The sequence below is a fragment of the Perna viridis genome, chromosome 12 (genome assembly GCF_037379345.1).
Source record: "Perna viridis isolate PV_CMFRI_1.1 ecotype Kerala chromosome 12, ASM3737934v1, whole genome shotgun sequence".
NCBI lineage: Eukaryota > Metazoa > Mollusca > Bivalvia > Mytilida > Mytilidae > Perna > Perna viridis.
This window is the reverse complement of record NC_142456.1, coordinates 28,931,168-28,945,038: the sequence shown is the minus strand read 5'-3', so window position 1 is coordinate 28,945,038 and position 13,871 is coordinate 28,931,168. Positions and strand designations below refer to the sequence as shown.

The window sequence follows — 13,871 nt, the reverse complement described above, 5'->3', positions numbered from 1 at the left end:
ATATCTTGACTAACCCATTTGAGTGGGGATTTGTTTTATAAATCATTTTATTACTCATTTTCTTAACTCTTGAAATAATTCGAAACTAAATTCATTCTGTGTTCTGTATCCCCCAACAATTATTTTTGCTTATTAATGGCATTCAAGTAAAAATTGTACTTACGTTTTTTTATTGGCTTGTAAAGATTTTGGTGCTGGTGCATATTATGGAATGAAGTTTGAGATAGGAGCTAGGATAATGGACATGACAGCCTATGCTCAGATTACACCATATGGTGGGGTACAAGTTTATGCTGAATTTGGAATAGGTTTCCTGCTGTATGGTAAACTGAGAGTTGAGGGAAGAATAATGGATCTTAGATTCCCGACCAAGGCAGAAATTGGCTTCAGTAAATTCCCTCTTGATGTCGGGTAAGAATACAGCATTTCCTTAGCTAGTTTGTCTGTAGTTTACACTTAAGATTTGTGTGTGACAGATCCATGTTTTAATCAGTTATAGTTATCATGATGTACATTAGTATTTTAGTTCTCAGCTGTATCTTTACACAAATTTCTCTGTCAGTCGACAGAACTACAAGTATTTTTATATTATTGTTTTATTTCTCTACCTATTGATGAAAAAAAATGTATGAAGTATATGCAGAAACTATGAAAGCTAAATTTCCTTAAACTGCCTTCAATAATTCAGGCCTGCTACTGTTCAGTATGATTAATATAACAGCCCACAGGTATTTTTGTTATGTAAGGATGCAATGCATAGTTGTTCATATTATCAGGAAATTTTGATTCCTCAAATTGTGTGAGAGTTTTCCCCTTTGAACTTAATTTTATGAACTTACCGATAATATTATTTTACTTCATTTTAAGTGGGGGTATTTTCTTAGTAAGCTTGCTGGCGGTATTTCTTGTTTCATTCTGAACGTGCTTTGTGTTGTAAGTGAAATAGGTTTAAGCTATTTACCTTACAAAGTTTGCATCACAAAAAGTTGGTAAAACTGTTTTAGAGGACTATCATTTGCTTGTTTATTTGTAGTATGTCAATGTATCTAGAACTGACTCCAGTACAGATCAGATTGTTAGGTTTGGTAACTTTGGAAATCAGAATCCCTCTTATTGGTACCCTCAAGAAAACATTATACCAACATACCATCTGGGGTTATAAATCTCCAACCATTCGTAAAAAAATGGTGGATACTTTTAAGAAGGAGGAAGACAGTTCTCCCCCAGAAATTGATTCATTTGTGGATCAAGTTGGTGGTAGAGTAAGTATAGTTACCTGTACATTTTATTTGTTTGCTCTTGAATGTTATCATTGAACTGTTGGAAAAGTCAGATGAGAATTGCAGCATTTCTGTTGTAGTTTCATTAAGTAATGGTAGATTAATTCTTAATTCCTGTCATATTTAAATGGATGTGAAAATTTTTCCTTATTGCAGGCTTTCAAGCGGGCCCGTATTTTCTAATAATTTTCCTTATTTTTCAAAAGCAGCCCTAATTTTCCCAATAAAAGCAGAAGAATCCTAAAAAAGACCTATTTTCATTGAGAAATTCCTTATTTTTCGAATTTTGAAATTTTTAAATAGTAATTTCCCTTTATATTGTTTGTATTAACGGAATCTAGCTTGGTATACTTTCAGATAGTGAATATTATGATCAAATAAACACCTCAGAAGACATTTTGGTGGTCATTAGCAGTTCACAGCATTCTTTGGACCCATACTAGTTCAACTAATGGTCAAACTGGAATGCTGAATGCAACTGTTGATGGCCACTGACATGATCTTCTGGGTTGGTAAATAGCTTTTATATTGTTGTCTTTAGCCAGTGGTAAGTAACTTATTTTTCTTCTAGTATTATAATTGAAAAAGGGAGAAAGTCATCCCTTATATTTGTGTTAAAAGCCCTAAAAAATCCTAAATTTAGCCCTTATATTTTAAGAATTAGGCCCTAAAAATAGCCCTTATTTTTTTTACAAAAAGTCACTGGAAAGCCTGTTATTGTTACTATCCACAAATCATACATATTAAGTAGAAAGCTATTAATGTACTTATAATTTACCTGTAAACATTTTTCCAGAAAAGAAGAGGTGCAGCTCCATGTGAGGTACGACAATTGCCTAACTTGGATTACACGGAGCCTCGTTTTGAAATATCACTGCGAGCAGAAGATGATAGATGTCAGGTGAAGTTGTTTTTGGATGTTGGTACTGTCCCAGGAGGCAGTGATGTGCTTAGGGGGAAGGAACTTGGAGGTCCATCCACAATTATCAAAGAGGTAGTAACCTAAACTTTGCTATTGCTAAATCATTTTTAGCTCACCTGGCCAAAGGCCATGTGAAGTATTGCCTTCACTTGGCGTCTGTCATCGTCGTCCGCTGTCTTGTCGTTAACAAATATACAAAACTCATCTCCTCTGAAACTACTTTACGATTAGAACCAAACTTGGTATAAATGTTCCTTGGGGTATCCTGCATAGAACTGATGTGGGGATTTTTGATTCGTTTAAAAACATGGCCACCATTACTAAGAATAGAACATAGGGGTCAGACAGCAGATTTTTGCATATATCTTCAAAACCGTTAGGTTTAACTAAATTCTGACAGGGTAAAAGTGTTCAGCATGATGAGATCTATCTCTGGTCAAATTTTGGTTTTAAACTGTTGAGTCATGTTGGAGATATTACTCTTTTTCAACAATTTTTGCTATTTTTAATGTTATTTCTATCAAAAATCTTCTCCTCTGACATTATTTGATCAATTGGAACCAAACTTGGAACGAATGTTACTTGGTGTATCCTGCATTGAACTGATATGGGGATTTTTGATTCGTCAAAAAACATGGCAGCCGTTACTAAAAATAGAACACACAGTGTAGGGATCAGACAGTACTTTTTCGCATATATCTCCAAAACCATTAGGTTTAGCCAAATTCTTTCAATAGCTGAAATAATCCTTATTATTAGGACTACAAAAGTTTTCAGGGATAAAAGTTGTCAGATGACAGTTGTGAGTTATTGCCCTTGAAAGGGGAAAAATGACTTTTTTTAACAGTTTTCAGTCATTATCTTGAAAACTATGATAGATTAAAAGAAACTTTCAATATTTGAAATGATCATTATGATAAGCCCTACCAAAGATTTCTTGAGTCAAAATTGTTGGACAATTTCTCGTCAAATTTATTGCCTTTGAAAGGCAAAATTCAACCAGGTGGGCGCTTCAGGCTCCCAGGAGCCTCTTGTTGAATTGAATATTGTTGATTTTACAGCTATGAAATTGGGAGGATTTGTTGAAATTAATACCAGTCCCTTAATATCTTATATTTTGTCTCCAATAGAAAATCAAAGTTTTCATCAAAAGAAATAATTTTAAATGTAACAAATCTCTTCAAATATAAACTGGGTCATACAAATATACATTCATTTCAGAAATTAAGGTCTTCAGGTGTTCCACTGTATTTCACTGTTATTGCTGAAAATGACTCCGGACAAAAATCAAGGGCAAGCTGTAATCTAGCAACATATGATGTGACCTTACCTGGAGGTCGTTTCCAAGAAGAATATACATCATCTAGTAACCCTGATATACTAAGAGCTTCTGTAACAATCTATGAGGATTCTGCTTTGAAACAGACTAGTGTTGGTGTTGGATATGGAAGGGACATCTTTGGAGATCAAGCTGTTAAATGGAATGACATATCTGTTCAAGAACAACAGCATGACTTTGATATTGGTAAATATATACAATGCTTAATTTATGTGATATTAACAGTATTATATACAGGTTAGGTTATACCTTGAAATACATTACAGTTGTCAACACATATAGTCTTAAGTATATCCATGTGTCTTTTATTTGGAATAGAAAACAAGATAATTTAAAACAGTAAGGCTAAAATTTGTGTGTAGTCCATAAGCAACCATCTGGGGACAACTTTTGTGTGATATTTTGTTTTGATTTTCCCTTATTTATTGGACCCATTTTCTACACTAGTAAATGGAATTTAAGGAAACTTTCACAGAATCTTTCTTTCATATTTTCCCATTGTGCACTGCCTTTTAATATAACCCCAGACTTTTTTTGCTCTTAATATGGCATGAAAAAAATCTCTGAATCAAAAATTCTATGGTGGGGCATTTGTGTCCAAAATAGGACTGAAAAGTTTATGACAAGATGTCATGGAATAAAACATTATATTGTTAATAAGAGAAATAGTAAAGTTGTTTAGAAATGAATTTGAAAAAGAGATTCATAAAGAGGTGTATTTACATTAAGGAAAGCTAAACTTGCATACAAACAAGTAATTTATAATTTTAGCCATTGGACATAAATATGTTACTGCAGTTATGCATTTTAAGATATTTTATAATTTTCAGCTCAAAACCTATTGTCTTTAATTGTAAATTTTGTCCTATGAATTTCTAGAAATTAAATATTGTGATTTTATTGTTTGTGAAATTTTGCCTTTACCTATCAAATGAATTTTTATTCTGTTCCTTTTTGTTTTCAGGTCAATTCTTCAAATTAAGATTATGTGTTTGAATATAATGTCAGTTAAACAAAAAAATTACTTATACTTTATCAAATGCATACTCCTACTATCCACAGGCAATGATCCTTTCAATCATGAGGTATTGAGAAAGATGTTTACTGGATCCAGAACAGGGAGATTAATTGCACCAAAGGCTGCTGCAGACACCACTAAGAATTCTCCTGGAGACTGTGCTAGAGCATGTGCTGACCTTCCTCATACAAAATGTATGAGTTTTAACTATGACTTTGGGAAAGCCACTTGTGAACTTGTAGAAGCTATTGAAGGACATGATTATAAAAGAGCAAAGTCAGGACTTTTTGAACACTATGAAAGACTTGGTGTTGGTAAAACAAGACAGTTTGTCTATGAAGATATGAGGCTGGGACACAATAAACTGCTATATTTCAACTTCATGATGGTGAATGTGTTGGGATATACCAACATCATATCATCAAAAGGTGTATTGATTGACCTAACTACACCTTTGACAGGTAAGCTCTACCATTACCAATTTTCAAGTGCAACCAAGAGCTAGTTTATCACATAATATTTCTGTTTTTTTAGCCTAACATTGCCATCACTTGGCCTCAGTTGTTGACATTAACATTTTCTTTAAACATCTTCTCCTCTGAAACTACTGGACAGAATTCAATGAAAGTTGGTATGGTTCTTTCTTGGTTGTCCGGCAAAGTTTTTGCTTCAATTATTGATATGTCAAAAAACTTGGTCACTGTTACTAGAAATAGTACATAAGGATCAGATCACAGTTTCTTTATCTAAAGAAAAATCATTATGTTAAGCCAAATTCTAACAGAGTTAAAGAGTAAAGCATGATGAGATCTATCTGTAGCCAAATTCTAACAGAGTTAAAGAGTAAAGCATGATGAGATCTATCTGTAGCCAAATTCTAACAGAGTTAAAGAATAAAGCATGATGAGATCTATCTGTAGCCAAATTTTCTTGAAAATATAATGACCCATGTTGGAATTTTTGCCCTTTGTGGACATATTTTGCTATTTGTGAACATTCAATGAAAGTAGGTATATTAGGGTATTCTGTACAAAATGAATTTTTCAACTTTTGATTCATAAAAAAACATGGTTGCCATTACTATATTGAACATGGGGGTTGGACATTAGGTTTTTTGGATGCTTTTTATTATTGAGGATATTGAAGATCAGTTACAAAATTTTAGGTCCTATTACTATTTTGTTTTACTGCTTTTCTGTGTTTTTCCATAAATTCTGAGGTTGAAATATGCACTAGGCTTTTCACATTGGAAATTGAGTATTGTTTACCAACATAAAAAAATTGTGGATATTTTTTTAAAGCATTTGCCAAGCTTATGTAATTAAAAGAGATTTCCACTCTATGAACACAACAACCCCTATATTATGCTCGCATTAGCCTTGGGAATGAGGTCTGTTTTTTTTTGTGATACATTTATGTTTAAATTCACATCAAATTATGTGTTGATAACAGTGATTGGTTTATTCTTTGTATTTGTATGCGTCCTGTATTTATATCTTTAGGAGACAGAAAAGGTATCTCTCACTTTTGTAGCAAAGATTTAATCTTTGAATTTATTTATACTTTTTTCATCTTTAATTACTTAACCTATTTTTTATACTTAAAACACAACAAATGAAATATTCATATTAACTGTAGAAGTGAGATTTAACATTTTTATTTTATTTTATTTTTCTTAGAGATTTGCAACAATTTATTTAATATTGTAAAAATTTAATGTTGTAGGACTGATAAAGAATGAGAGTGCTGATTACCTGGAATTTATACCTTGTATGGAGTTGATACCTGAGCATGACCGACCTGATTGGAAGATATGGTGTAAAGGTGTCAATCCTCGGATTAAAAACCATAGGTTAGAACTCTTTGTGATATAAGTGGTATATTGTCAGTGTTAAGTTACTTCAGAATGAATTATTTGAGTTTATTTAAAAGACAGCAGATTTGTATACATTATTTTTTATACCCCCTCTGTAAAGGATGAGGGTATACTATTTTACCCTTGTCTGTGTGTCTTCTGTTTCTGTAACACTTTTTTCCATCAAAATTTTCTCAGCAACTAATCACCACAGCAGCTTGAAAATTTAATACATTTTTTCTGTAGGTATGCCATATAATGGGATTTAATTTCGGAAAAATATAACATTATTGTATTACTGTATTGTACCAGTAAGAAGTGTACAAGCAATGGTTATTAGATAATTCCCATTTGTTTATTTTAATTGATTTGCATTATAATTATTCATTTTATGTAAATTTGTTAGTGGATGGTTTTTACATTTACTTCAGATTAAATGTGCTTTATATTTACATATGAATTAGACAAAAATTTAGTTTAAATGTTAATTTTGTCCAGTGTTGTTGACAGATAGTAGATGATCTGTATTGAATTTTGATAGGTTGATAATCGATGGAGAAGGATCATTGACTGTTTTCAATGGACCAGAGCCTATGACAGATTTGTTGTACACAAGAGCAAATAGATATATATCTGGTATGATTCCTTTTGTGCATTCTAGTGTATTACTTATAGGTTTCATAATGAGTGAAAAATATCAACTCAAGTTGTTCAACGTCATTTCAAACGAGCCTTGGCAAGCTTGTTATTATGTTGAAATTAAATAAAGCATCAGTATTTTGCCATATTGTTCTTTTATGAGTGATAAAATGTTTTTTTACTCTGTGATTCCTTCGAAATATATTGGCTTCTTGACATGTTGCATCTGTCATGGGGGAAATCTAGCTATCATCTATTTATGGCATTACCAATAGTGTCAGGAGAACGACATTAGAAATGACACAACATTACTTTCAACCAATCAGGTTTTAAAGAAAATGATACACAATCACACAACAACAGATCACAACAAAGAAATTCTTCACATCACTTTTTCGTATCTCAATATCCATTGTGTGACATCGCAAATATTTAGCCATCCAGGAAGTAGATAAAACTGGCCAAATCATATAGAAACTGTAGTTTCCCAGTTGTCATCTGTGCATTACATGTGAGTTACTTTGAAACAGTAGTACTCAAAGAGATATTGGTAAGATTACATGCAATTTTCATTATAATAATCAGAAGTAGATCATGCCATTTTTTTTTATTAGCTAACTGGGATGGATTTAATGACAAAGAGAGTGGATTGTTGGGCTATACTATCACTGTTGGTAAACAATTCTGTGAGGACCTCATCCATCCACATCATGATCCACATAAACATCTGTTTGACAAGTCTCAATGGACTAATTCAGCCATGATCAGTCCAATACCTGCTCCTTATACCATACTACCAGGTTAGTATATACAATTGTAAGATAATGTGATGTATGTTCATTAAATGTCAGTCTCTGTAAGAATGAGGCAGTGGGTGAAACATAGTAAAAAAAAAGCCCATCATTTTGAAAGTGTAATTTGACTATTTGTACTGTCAGAATCAAGGAAAAAAAGACAAGATTGTTCATGTCATTTTGGTTAATTCAGTTATTATTTCATTGAAATGCACTGAAAATGAACATTTCAAGGGCAGATAACTCATTTTTTCTAACCTTCCATTGAAAAATTTCTGAAAAAATCTTGTGCTTCAGAGAAGTCATCAATGAATGAAATTACATTGTCAGATTGGTGGGGTTTTCACATGCATGTTTCTGATTTTTTTTCCATTTTGCCTGATTCTTACAAAAAACTTACACTTAAATATTGCTATTGTTGCCAACATCAAAATGTTCATGTGGGTGGTTATGCAAAATTAACCCCAGTGCAATATGTTTTTCGTTTATTTCATGAAATTAACATCTAAGTGAATCGTTAAATTTCATTGTTAAGAGTATAATGTCTGTAGTATGTTAGTAAGTAGTAAATATTTTATTTTAGATGGCACATATTATATCACAGTAAGAGCTCTGAATGAAGTAAAGTATGGAGGACCATTGGCAACAACAGTATGTCACACTACACCTTACACTGTAGATAACTCTCCTCCATTTGTATGGGAGATATATGATATCAACTATGATGAGGATCATAATATCTTAACGGCAAAACATAACTCAAGGTAAACAAAACAATAGAATTATGAAGCAGATTTAAATACTTGTACATCATGATGAAATTTAATTCAGCTTTTTTCGATGAGAAAAGATCTTTTATCCTACAAGAAAATATTTTTACTTTGTTAGACCTAGCTCTCCCAACCAAAAAGTGTACACCAATTACAAAGTTAATCCAATATATAGTAACCATATGTTCAGATATTTTTGCTCTCATGAATGCTATTGCCAGGCTCTTTGCATCATTTGTCATCTGTTGTCCTTTAAGTATCTTCTCCTCTGAAACCACAAAGTGGATTGTAAGTATGAAATCTTTTATCTGTAACACATATGTATTTAGTGTGAAAAACTGCATGGAAACCCTGTCCAGCTTTGTAAATCTCCAAAAGTGTAAAATATGAAAAAAATAAATGTAACATCTTTCTTTAGCTTCAACAATAGTTGAAATGAGTCGAAGTTGTATGAGCTAATCTTTACATTACAGTTATGTTGCTACTTCTATCTAAACATTCTCCATGGATAGAAAGATACTGTTTATTGTTGAATTGATCCTTATAAGGTTTACTAAATTATTCTTTAGGTGGAAGTTATAAGAGGACTACATATAGGAATTGTTTGCCTTAAAAAATGATTATTTTTGCTGTTTATGGCATGTGTTTTGAAAGACAGTAAGAAGAGATAGGAAATTTTAAAATTTACAAAAAGACCCCCTTAAGTCGATTGTAGGTGGAATCTTGTAGGTATTTTTGCCCTTGAAAGACAGTTGTAACTGTTTTACTTTTATTCTGACAGTGATCCTGATTCAGGTTTGGAATCCAATGACCTTTGTTTTGGTCACACTACTCGTGACTGTGATGAAATGGAATGGACTAGATTGACCTTTAACCCAAACATTACATATGAGAAGAGATTATCAGATGGTATACCTATATGGATAAAGATAAAAGCAGTCAACAGAGGTAAACCTCATGAATCTTATTTTTAAAGGACAGGTCAATTAGTGGTCAATTTCACAGGATTTCTGATTGTGAAATTAGTCTTAAGTTTGACCTGATAATAGAAAACGGTATTATGATCTTAGAACTAACAACTTATTTTTATTTAAACATTTTGTGAAGTTGACATCTGGTTGACTTAAATTGATGTTTTAACATGTTTTAATTTAAGCTGTGGTAAATTGTATTAAAGTTGTCATTTTTAATTTAAAGACATATTGGTCGCTCTTTCTGTAAAATAAGAAACAATTTACATATTTTAAACCATATTTGGCAAATAAAGTACATATTAAGCCTTCACCACACTATTGATTTTCAGAGTCAAAAGTCAAGATAAGTCTGTCAGATATATCACTAGGTAAGGGGAAACCATATTTCACATTGTAATTCCAATTTGTTAATATTTTTAGTTGATTTGAGGACTATTGGTGTAGCAGATCAGGCCATTATAATTGACAAGACTCCACCAGAAGCTGGAACAGTAAACGATGGCCCACTGTATGGAACTGACCTGCTTTATACTAAAAATTATGACACGGTATGTTCCTTACCTAATTGTTAGTATAATTACAAGTTTATTGCTGTCATGAAAAAAGAAAATTCTGGTAAGAAGTGACTTCAATGATTTACTGTGCTTTTATAATGAATACTAGTATATAGTTCTCTATAACAAACAACAAACCTTTTTTTATCAAAACAGATATATCAGTCAGCTTTAAACAAATGTACAAGAACTTTAGATTCTCCTTTAGTAGTGAGCGGTTAAAATGTTTCTTCTCTTGAGGTTGTAAAATAAAAATTTTAACATACAAGTTTTAGCAAGTATGTTGAAACCTTATTTTACCATAAAGAGTGGAGAAATAACTTGAATCAATAATAAGCTAAAGGAGAATCACACGAAATATGTAGAAAACATAGAAAATGTAAAATGGCGGGAAAACTCTTGTGGAAATTTAATCACTGGTTTCAGTCGTATACTTTTTTTAATCACCAGCTTAGAATGGGAGAGATAAGAATATATCTTTAATTAAATACTTAATTATTCAGGTGTAAGATCCTAACAAGTTGTGTTTGTCTTTAGTTATGTGCAAACTGGGAGCATTTCTATGATCCTGAGTCAGGAATATCCTTCTACATGGTTAGTGCCAGCTCTATACAAGATATCAATATAACAGACATAGCAAATCTGACACAATACAACCGGAAGACACATGAAGCATGTGTACCTTTGTCCCAAGGTCAATATCTAGAACATGGGAAAACATACTACACCACAGTGTGGGCTTACAATGGTGCCATCAAACAGAGGAACTGTGTTGCTGTATCAAATGGAGGTTAGTATTTCTACACAATGTGACAATCTTTTTTTAAACTGCATAAAACTTAGTACTCTAGGATTTTTTCAATAAAATTTATCTTTCCTCCGGAAGGAGAGTGTAGTAGTCACTTTCCTTGATCAAGTATAACTTTCTTTGATCTTATTTAGAAAAAAACATGTGGCTTAACATGTATAAGCTTACCAAGAAAGTTTGCTCACCGATACCATTTCTATTTTTGTAGAGCAGGATTTGCTTTCCAACCTGACTTGATGTTTGTGTTGTATGTCCTATGAGCATTGAGGCATTAAATTTAGCAAGTCTGAAGATGGTTCATGCTTTGTTGAATTGATTTTGCTTTCACAATTTAAGCTAGAGTCTTATGACCAGTCTGTTTTTGATCAAGAACTTGTACACATATACATGTACTTGTAAATTTATTGTATTCAGAAGTAGTAGGTCTGTTTAAGATGTTGAGTAAGTAATGGTAATGGACATTTTTGGTTTATAAATGCCACACTTTCTATGATGTACCGCATTGTTCTCTATTGGAATGACTTTCAGGGTTTCTTGATTCAAAACTTAGATTGTGTCATTCATAGACTTTGGGCAAACTATGGTCTAATCCAAAACTCCTCCTTGTGAAACCACTTGATAGAATTTCATGAAAATCACAAATTCTCTTTAAATACTATTAACATGTTAATTTTTATGGTTGCTAATTTTTGCAGATTCTCTCATATGAACATATTCACAGGTATAAATTTTTCTTGGTTTCAAAAACATATATTAGGGCTATATTGTGTTAAAATCCATTTTGCTGGTTCTGTTATTCACTGCTTTCTGTCCATTGCATAATTACAAGGTCAAAAAGAAAAAAAAATCATCAATATTAGTAGAAGGTTATGTTATGTGTTTTTTTTTTACAGTGACAGTTGATCTTACGAAGCCTGTACCTGGACAGGTAATTGATGGAAACAGAACTGGGTTTACTGACGTTAAATTCTCTCCCAGTCCTGCTAAAGTGGAGCTTCAATGGAGAAACTTCTATGACCCTGAATCTACCATCAAACAGTATGAAATTCAAGTGGAGAGAGCACCGTATGTTATTTTTACAGATCTTCCTTACATTTTATAATATTAATAATCTTATTGTATATATTGTCATAAACTTATAAGAGATTTACATATGTGTAAAGATAATCACTTTGTACATTAATTTTGTTCTTATAATGTACAACTTTTCTGACTTGTAATGGATATATAAGAAAACCTGTGACTAGGGACTGGCCTTACCAGATATTGCTTCTATTTGGCAAATGGTAGGGGATCTAGCCTTTTTGTTTTATGAATCTGTACAATGGTAACATAAGTTTTCTGAAAAATCTTAATATGATAATTCCTAACAATAAATAATTTCTGAATTTTTTTTAAGGAACCAAACAAGTGACTTCAGTGTGATCAGAGATTGGGTTCCATATTCCAACGCCACATCTAGTGTAAAATGGCTAAATTTCCACCTCCAGCATAAGGATAAGGTGAAATTGAATCTGAGAACAACCAATGGTGCACTGAACTCAATAGTTAATACTACAGATGGTTTTGTTGTTGATCTGACTCCACCTACATTGATCAGTCTAGGAGATGGACTTGATTTAGAAAAAGACATTGAATTCCAGGTACAAATTTGTCAAATGTTCAAATGTTGAATATTTGCTTTGTTTCAGTGAAATTTTAAGTTGTCCATCCATTTTTCTTGCTCAAATTAGTCTACTTTGTGTCATCTGTAGCTCAGATGTAATTTCTCATGTTATTTTTTGTTTTTTTTTTATTACAGTCAGAAAACACTTCTCTTTCTGCAAACTTCAAATTTATTGACCAAGAATCTGGATTAGACCACTTTAAATTCCAAATCTATGAGAGGCATGAAGGAATAACACAGCAGATTATGCCAGGTAAGGGTTAAACTAATAACAGGAGTTCATTTTATTTTAAGTTAATTCCACTCCAGATTCGAAATGTTTTTGGCAGGGCAACAGTACCTACAAAGCATTTTCCCATAGTTGAATTTTCTATAGAAAAAGTTTTTTTTCTTCCATGCATGTATAGTATTAAAATATAAAGTTTTTCAGATATAAATGAATGATGTGATATATCCTGTTCAAAAACTGTAGATTTTAGTCCAAATGCAATTTGAAAATGTAAGTACAAATTAGAAAATAGAAACAAAAATATCTTTAATATTTGTTTTTTAAGTTGAGCATGGAGCCTGGCTTGAACTCAAAGATGACATCCATAGAACACAATTCACTGAGACTGGGCTTGATCTACATCAGGGAGGTTTCTATAGCATCAGAGTGGGTGCTGTAAACACAGCAGGATTTGTAGCTGCCTTTGATACCAGTGGAGTAGTCATAGATAATGAACCTCCCATTGTAAGTTTGATGCAAGCAATTCAGCCATTGATATTATTATACTTCAGTATTTATTTTCTACAGTAAACCAAGAGCAATAACTGCTCACTTTAAAATGCTTTGATTATTCTGTTTACCTGGTCAACAGATTTTTAATTACTGACTGGGGCAATAGTGCCATACTCATATTTTGCTGTTTTTAGCTCACCTGGCCATTTGAGCTATTGCCACTTATCTGTCATTGTCTTTTGAGTGGTTATTAATTTTTTTTTAAACAACTTGTTCTCTTGAAGTACAGTATAGAACTCCATGGAAGTTGGTATGATTGTTTTTAGAGTCTGACGCACAAGTTAATATTTCAATTTTTGGTCCAATGAAATACATGGTCTCTTTTCTAAAATTAGAACATAGGGGTCAGACAGTAATATTTCGCATATATCTCCCAAAATAATTACTGGTAGGTTTAGCCTAATTCTGATAGGGTAAAAGTGTACAACATAATGAGATTTATCTGTGGTGAAATTATCATTAAAATCTGTT

The 13,871-nt window shown here is 32.2% G+C and overlaps 1 protein-coding gene across 3 annotated transcripts in view; it reads left to right on the top strand.

The window, feature by feature from the left end:
• LOC148601933 (uncharacterized) overlaps positions 1-13,871 on the top strand; it is a 229,325-nt gene that overhangs the window by 172,029 nt on the left and 43,425 nt on the right. For all 3 annotated transcript variants that reach the window (XM_088554674.1, XM_088554673.1, XM_088554675.1), the window contains 16 exons: positions 186-411; positions 1,034-1,262; positions 2,077-2,274; positions 3,424-3,727; positions 4,604-5,020; positions 6,285-6,411; positions 6,956-7,050; positions 7,668-7,853; positions 8,431-8,611; positions 9,399-9,565; positions 10,012-10,139; positions 10,683-10,935; positions 11,847-12,018; positions 12,353-12,596; positions 12,755-12,872; positions 13,174-13,352. In XM_088554674.1, the coding sequence (XP_088410800.1) occupies positions 186-411; positions 1,034-1,262; positions 2,077-2,274; positions 3,424-3,727; positions 4,604-5,020; positions 6,285-6,411; positions 6,956-7,050; positions 7,668-7,853; positions 8,431-8,611; positions 9,399-9,565; positions 10,012-10,139; positions 10,683-10,935; positions 11,847-12,018; positions 12,353-12,596; positions 12,755-12,872; positions 13,174-13,352 (3,224 nt within the window). The remainder of the gene's footprint in view (positions 1-185; positions 412-1,033; positions 1,263-2,076; positions 2,275-3,423; positions 3,728-4,603; positions 5,021-6,284; positions 6,412-6,955; positions 7,051-7,667; positions 7,854-8,430; positions 8,612-9,398; positions 9,566-10,011; positions 10,140-10,682; positions 10,936-11,846; positions 12,019-12,352; positions 12,597-12,754; positions 12,873-13,173; positions 13,353-13,871) is intronic.